At 39.5% G+C, this 7,730-nt stretch overlaps 1 protein-coding gene across 1 annotated transcript; it reads right to left on the bottom strand.

Moving 5' to 3' along the window:
- Positions 1-557: 557 nt before the first annotated feature.
- LOC143528575 (vitellogenin-like) lies at positions 558-7,372 on the bottom strand. The gene is made up of 27 exons (XM_077024333.1): positions 7,306-7,372; positions 7,168-7,188; positions 6,921-7,072; positions 6,553-6,804; positions 6,303-6,464; positions 6,057-6,205; positions 5,818-5,968; positions 5,530-5,687; positions 5,288-5,453; positions 5,070-5,195; positions 4,609-4,827; positions 4,309-4,526; positions 4,126-4,223; positions 3,897-4,021; positions 3,704-3,802; positions 3,471-3,599; positions 3,209-3,389; positions 3,017-3,119; positions 2,746-2,931; positions 2,350-2,606; positions 1,957-2,255; positions 1,799-1,843; positions 1,653-1,706; positions 1,343-1,546; positions 1,093-1,244; positions 854-992; positions 558-760 (listed from the first exon to the last, which is right to left on the bottom strand). The coding sequence occupies exons 1-27, from the start codon at positions 7,343-7,345 to the stop codon at positions 686-688; spliced, it is 3,960 nt and encodes a 1,319-aa protein (XP_076880448.1). The 5' UTR covers positions 7,346-7,372; the 3' UTR covers positions 558-685.
- Positions 7,373-7,730: the final 358 nt, after the last annotated feature.

The raw sequence follows: 7,730 nt of genomic DNA on the forward strand, positions 1-7,730 counted from the left end.
AAAGAAAAAGCAGAGCGTGGTGTCGATTTCTTTGCTGAGTTTTCAAGGTTTCCTTTGAAGTCACCCTCGTTTTACCATATTCCCAATATCATAAAAGGTCAATCGAGATTTGTGTTCCCGTGTTTTATTTGGGAGAGGAGTTATCTGGCTGTTGACTCTGACAAGGCGTCGAGACAGGACAGCACAGTAAAGTTGTTAATTAAATTGCGTAGCCACTGTTTTCTTTGTTCCTAGAGTAATATTCCTTTAGCTTGTGCCGTTTTTGAGCTCTGGTCCTTTTGTGTGCCCTTTTATAAAGTGATGTATTAATTGTTTGTGGTAATATGGTGTGTGAGGTATTGCATTTTATTCCCTTTTTTACCTATTGAACTGGTACTTGAGGCATAATCATAGTATAATTGAAATCTACTGGTGGTCTTCTATAACTCATAGTGGTGTAGTCCTGATCTGAGTTTGAGTGAAGAAAATATTGAAGGCTATGAGCATAGATCAGTACAATATTTTTAAAGCAAATATTTAACAAAAAAAAAAAACAGAAAATACACAAGAGACATAGGTTTCTTTTGGGATGCTGTATATTTATTTTACATGATGATTTACTTTGTTACATTCTAATGAAATAGGCCTTTTTGAGCAATTTTGCAATAATGGCACACATACCTAAGATAGATACAAGATGTCTATCTTATAGTGCAGCATGTTGATCATATTCATGGGACAGGCAAATCGGAAGAGGCACATTTTTCCTTGACAGTGTCATCTACAATTAAGAATGAACAGCATTTAAAATAATAAATACATGAAAGTATTGAAATATCACATTGTGCTATGCCATGAAGAGAATGTTTCTCACCTTTGGACACCTGAAAATAATGTTTACAGAGTCCTGATCTGAAATAGAGACGATCAAGACAATCTGTCTGTTCTTGTTATTGGTTGTGTCAACAGAAATTCCAACCAAAGGCGCTACCACTGTAATGTAGTCTGATGCCCTAATGTAGGAAAAACAAAGAGGAAAGCAAAGAAAAAAGTAAGTGTGATTCAGTTTATCACAGTGAAAGACATTTGTTGTTTTGATCTTCATTAATGTACCTCCTGTTGTAGATGCTGAGAATGTTCAGGATTTCTGGGAGTCTTTCCCATTTCAACTTCAAACGGGCAGCAAGTTTTGACTCATGCAGGCCGGTCTCAATTTTGGCATGTACAGAATATTCCTGGCAATCTACACCCCACGCAAGCTTGGCCTAATAGGAAAGAGTCATGCTCAATTTAAGTTCAATACATGTACATTTGCAAAAGTTGGTGTCTTGTCTTGAAAACTGCTACAGAAAACCAAACTTACAGCGATTTTATGCTTGCTTGGCAGAACACCATCAGCACAGATCTTCCATTTGTCATTTTGCGCAGTTGAGGAAAACACAATCTGGACTCTTGAAGTGGACTTGTCCAAGTAAGCAGCAAGCTGATATCCCAGTGCACGGTCAGTTCTAACAGCACGAGCAATGATGGCAAAGGCAGGTGGAACAGAATCTCCAAGTAATTTAGCCTACAAGTGTAAAGAGACTCTTTAGCACTTAAAGTGGTGCTCATGGACCTAAAATTTTGCCTTGTGTTGGTCATATTTAAAATCACAACATGAGACTTTGTGGTACCTGTTTCTCAAAACTGGAGCTGCTGGTGCCTGCCACTTCCTCTAAGGCCAAATACTGCCACAAAAGCAGAAAACTCATTATTTAATACATTTGTCGGTTTAGACACTATTATTAAATCTTCTTTAAATATTTTTATGTTTGAAAACCTTGTTCTTATGGAATTGCTGGAAGCTTCCACGTGTAGAAGTGGCCTAAGAAAAAATAATGAATGACTCACAAGATTGTTTCTGTAGAAGGTCAGAAATAAAAATAAGCACTGGAAGACCACATACATCCTGAAATCAGTGATTCACTCTAAACTTACCTCAGATGTGCGAGCACTGGATGAACTACTGGAACTACTGGAACTTCTGGATCTCTTAGAACTGCTGGAACTGCTGGAATTACTGGGACTCTGATTGCTGCTGATTGAGGAAGAGGAGCTCGATGAGCTTGACCCGATGTTCTTCAGTCCAGCCTTCAGCATTTCCCTCAACCTCAACAGGACGTTACGTTCTTCTGAGCCTTCACCTTGATCAAGGCTAATTCCTTTACTCAGCTTTTCAGCTGCCTCAGGACCAAGTTGGACCTCAAGCTCCAGTCTTTCAAGGGCAGGGCCATCAGCTAAAGTGAACATGAGAGTAAGTTTGCCATATTTTTATTCCTATAGGTAAAATATCACAACAGATCTTATTCAAGGTTTATCCTGAGAAATTACCTCGCATTACTGAAATGCGAACTGTGTGGTGTCCAACAATGTAGTAAATAAGATCGTTGTGAATAAAGCCAGCGTTGCGGAAGGAAATGTCTAGGCATGCCTTCGTGCGAATTTTGGGGATGACACCACACACTGTCTTTTGAAACGAAGTAGGGATCCAAGTGGGCTGAGCATCAGAGGGCGCTGGAGGTGCCAGAGACACAACCCTCTGACTAGGGAGGTCCTCAACGTTCCTGGCTACAGCCACAGTCTCAAAGCTGTTGGAGCAGGTTACAGTGACAAATTAAAGCTGACGATATGCAAGATCTAAATGGATCTTATTACGTATATTAACAGTTTTATTAAATGCTTTATGTTTTTTAGAATAGAAATACAATAAAGACATTTTTCCATTACCTAATGGTTGCAACATGATCAGGACATTCAACAGGTACAAGCTCCACCTTGAAATTATTCTTTGGAAGGTCAGCTTTTACACTAAGTTTTCCTGGCACATTTATATGGATCTTTCCTTTGGCTATTGCAGCAGCCTGAATGAAGGCAGTGTTCACTCCAATTACAGCAAATGTCTGCATGACAATACTGAAAGAAAAACAATGGGAACATTTTGATGGTGTTTTACTGGCTTGTATTCTGAGTCAGTTGAAAGGTGTCTGTGGTACTGTACCTTGGTCTGGCCTCAGCATGCAGCTGAATATTAGTCTTCCTCAAGTGGTCAAGAGTGATGGGCTCTGTTTGCTTATGTAAATGAGGTGTGATGGTTGCCTGAACTAAAAGATATCAAGGAACACCTTTAATCAAACAGAACTAATAACGTGCATTGTTCAAGCCAGGATGTGATGTTGAAGTGAAGCCCTACCATTGATAGATGCTGCAGCAACAGCAGCAGTGTAATGACTGAACTCCATCGGCAGACCAACAGCAGTGGGAAGGATGCGACGCACCTCAGCTGGCATCATGGGCTTGGAGTACTGGACATCAATCCCAATCTGAAGTGCCCTAACAATCTCCCTCAGGTATTCACGTTTCCCTGTAGCAACCTCCACAGAGCGAATGACAGATTAGTTTTAGCACGTAAATAATCATTACTTTTTAAATAAAATAATTGCATAATTAAATACCTGTGCTGCTTGTTCCATGACACTTTCAATTAGGTGTTTGTCAATTTGGCCAAAAGCAATTTCTTGTCCGAGGAGTTTGACGTACATGGAAGCCAGTGGCTGATTTGTTGGCAACAAATTTCTCCAGTCCTTCAATTTGGAGAGGAATAACAGAGTAAGTAAATATGTGATGAAGTAGATACAGATTAATCTATTGAAATTAATTGAATTCAATGTTAATGTTGTCTTCTTGCCTTCATGATGTGCTTTATCTTGGTCATCCAGTCAGTGTTCTCATTACCAGCTTGGATTTTCGTCACAACTTGCTGGAGTCCCTCTGTTCTCACACCAACCTGGATGAAAGAATAAGTGGTCATTCCAGTTGTAGAATAAAAATCTCACCATTTAAATGAGTGCACTGACACCCTCAAACAGTGCGCGTCCTACCTCAAGAACATCAGAAGCAGCTCCAGCCAGGTAGGCACGTGATTTTGCCACAACAGCTCTGGGCACGATGTTGGCACCATCATTGATTATGAAAGCGCTACCAGCAGCACCAAGCATAACAGGAGCTTTGAAGGTAAAATAAACATTTATTCTTCAGCGATAAAATCATTTACTTATTTTACTGTAATTTACCGTCTTTGGAAAAATAGCAAAGTTCTTTAACACTTACACAAATAAACGTCAGCACGGAAGGCTCTGCTGAAACGGAAGCTCAGTCTGTCCAGTCTGGGACTTAAGATTCTGATGGCAACATTAGCTGCAGCAGCCCTGTAAGATTCACAGTAGTCATTTCTGGGTTGCAGTTTAAAGTTCAACAATATAAGTTATAATTTGAAAAGTGAGACATTCTTACACATTGACGAAATCAGGGGCCATGCTTCTGGTCAGAGACTTCATGTGAGAGTAAGTAAAGCTGGTGACTTGCATGCTGGGTTCCTTATCCAAGGCATCAGCAATAGTGGACATAAGAGCTATTGAAGGCTTGGTATCAAAGAGCAGAATACAGGCAACCATACGCAGTTCAGGATGAAGAGTCTTATCCATATACAGTTGAAGTGCCACCGTCTGGACCTAAAACAGAGCAATTAGACTGAGCTCCAGGTTGAAAATGTGCTAAAATGCATATTATGATCAATCATCATAGGATGCTTACCATGTTCGGTTCTGTCTTGGCAATTCTCCTAAGGGCCAAGATGGCATTATCTTTCACCTTCATGGGTAAGTTTGCAGCTGCAGATCCAAATCCTGGGAGGAGTTTCATGATGGGCTTAATGCTAGATGGGTGGCCTGCATTGCCCAGAACCTTCAGTGCCAGGGTGAGTTCATGCATATCAGCTCTGGAAGTAGCCTCAGCAACAATGTCATGGATCGGCTGAGGAGAAAAATTCAGAGATTAAATGTGTTTGTTTTTAGACCAGGTCCATTAGAATTAATGAACATTGAAATGAAAATGTTCATCACACTGAACGGTATAATTGTTTCCTCTCTTGATCTCGGATCATGTTTCCAAATTACGTTTGTCCACATTGTTATATTTGATACCATTTGATACCTATTAAGAAAAGTAATTGAATCTAAAGGAGATGATTTATACTCATAAATCAGACGTTTTACCTTCAGGAGATCAGCAGGACATGAAGGAACTTCAGCACAGTATCTGGCAATCATGGAACCATAGCCCAGCATGATCAACTCACGCAGCATTGCAATCGATTTGATTTTCGGGTCCAAAGCCAGACTCTGTCCAACATAGCAGAAAGTCAGAAGGTTTTTTAGCATTTATAAGGGTCAGCTGAACTTCATTTACCATAAGGATAAAAGTATCTACTCACAGCAGTCATGCGGAGAGTGTCGGGATTAGCCTTGACCATGTGCAAAGTGAACAGAAGGCCCTGGATGAGTTCTGGCTTGGTTAGCTCATCAGCTTGGAACTTGTGATTGATGAATCTCAAAGCTACTGGTGTACCAATAACAGGTATCGTATCCAGAATCCATCGTCTACCAGAAGAAGAGTTTTAGAAAAGCACAAATCACGCTGCACTGTATTTCATTGAAATGTTCTAAGGAATTTTACCTGTAATCATGCTTGGTCTTGTACTGAGCCCAAATTGCCTCAATATCATCCATAGTTGCAAAACGCAGGAGTTGCACAAGCTGAACATACTTCAGGGGAGCATCGTCATGGACTTTATTTACATTGTTTTCAACCAGATGTTTCAAGACCTCCACAATCTGAAAGTAAGGGAAATGGCTGAAGTTTTGATGGCATAATAAAATTACACTTGTAAAAGAACAAAATGTTTCTTTCAGAAAAATTCATGAAAACATATTCATGCATGTTAATGTACATGAGCAATGATACCTGAGCCTGTACATTGTTGATCTTCAGAAGCTGAATAGGGGTTTGAAGAATCTCAGTGCCAAACTCATACCGTAGGTTTCCACGGGCTGAATACTGGTCATTGCTAGGAGCGGTGGGCTTGTTCTGCACCTCCAGTAAGTTCAACGTTTGGCTGGTGTGAAAAATTACTTTTCAGATTTTTCATACAATATTTTATCAATGTAGTGACAGGATGGAAAATACGAGACGATAGATCATACTTGGCTCTCATTTGTGCTGCTCCATTCAGTGTATTGAATGCTGAAAACTCATGGACCTCTTCAACTCTAGCCTCAGAGACCACAGGTTGAGCATCAATGAACTTCATGTCGTACGTGTAGGTTGCAGTTCCAGTCTGACTCTTAAGTCTCTGTGATGAGAACAGAATGAGTTCTAGAAGGTGTACACTTTACCAGTTTTAATGCTCACTTAAAAATACTGAACTCATTGATAATGTTTGATCTCACCTGCTGGCATTCAACACATGTCTCAAGATAGGCCAAACCGATATCCTTGATCACCCTTTCATGGCAATCGGTCAGGTCTTTGGACTTGGTCACAGCAATGTGATTGGTTCTTCCATCTTCTCTGATCATATAATGGGTCTTGCAGACACCCTGGGTTCCATCCTTGGAAAATGAAATTATTTAAGCTGAGATGGTAGATCAGAATATGACTGAAACATCAAGAGATATTAAAAGAAATGTGTTCTCGTACCTCATGCAGTTCATAGACGTGCTGGGTCTTCTTCAGGTTGAGCTGAAAGATGTTGAGGATACCTCTGTGCAGGTTCAGAACAGTAGATGAAACTCCAGCAGGGGCAAATACTTTTCCAACCACACCATTAGAGTACTCAAATTTGATGGGAGTTACAAGCTGACTCTTCAGTGCTGATGTGAGTTTAGTGGCAGGAGTGAAAGAATCCTCAGGCCAGACACCAGAGTACTCAAAGAGCTTGGGTTCCAAGAGCTGAACACAAAAGGATCCCAAATCTTTGTTAGAGTTTCTTAAAAGCACAAACTAGCCATGTATGTGTTGATGACATAGCCACAGTTCCTATTTCATGCAATGACAAATTATTTTACCTTCAGGACGCATATGTTCTGAGCTGTAGAACTGATGAGAACTTTGCTGCTGATTTTCACACCAGCCTTGGCCAGGCCCTCCTGAGGCACACCACCCAAGATCCGACCCTCATAGTTGTACACAAAGGTCTTACCGGCAACAAAGTCTGGAACTTATGAAATACATTTCATCTTTGAAATACCTTAAATAATAATGTCTGAGTGTGTCTAAAATGAGATTAAACTTATGTTTATAAAAAACACTTACCTAGGTTAATCTGTTGACTTGCTAAATGAGGTAAGAAAATAATAAAATAATTAACCATTTTGCAAAGATTTGCAACTCGATTACAGATTCCAATTAGTGTTTCTGAGGAAATTAAACCATTATCTGATCATAACTTACCCACAAGGGCCACAGTCAAGGCAAGCACAACAGCTCTCATGGCTGGTTATCCAGTGGTGGATCCTCAGAGAGGGTGCCTTTTTATATCATCAGTTTTGATGAGTAAAGAGTTGTTTTCAAATGAATTATTAACTCATGAATCCCAATAGAGATGGTCATGATGCCTGTTTAACCAACTTACACAAATCAATGATTTTAAGGTCAGGATCACCTGGTCTCATGTCATGTTGAGAACAATGTCCATGTAAAATTTTGTATAAAATAAACTATTTATACATTAAAATAAATTATACAAAATCAAATAAATTAATGCCTTCATCTGAAACATGTTACTGGACATTGAATCAAACCACATTTTGGACATTTTTATAAATCACATTTGTTCTTTTTTTCTTTCAATTTTTTACATTTTATTTATTTATTTA

The sequence above is a fragment of the Brachyhypopomus gauderio genome, chromosome 12 (genome assembly GCF_052324685.1).
Source record: "Brachyhypopomus gauderio isolate BG-103 chromosome 12, BGAUD_0.2, whole genome shotgun sequence".
NCBI classification, from domain to species: domain Eukaryota; kingdom Metazoa; phylum Chordata; class Actinopteri; order Gymnotiformes; family Hypopomidae; genus Brachyhypopomus; species Brachyhypopomus gauderio.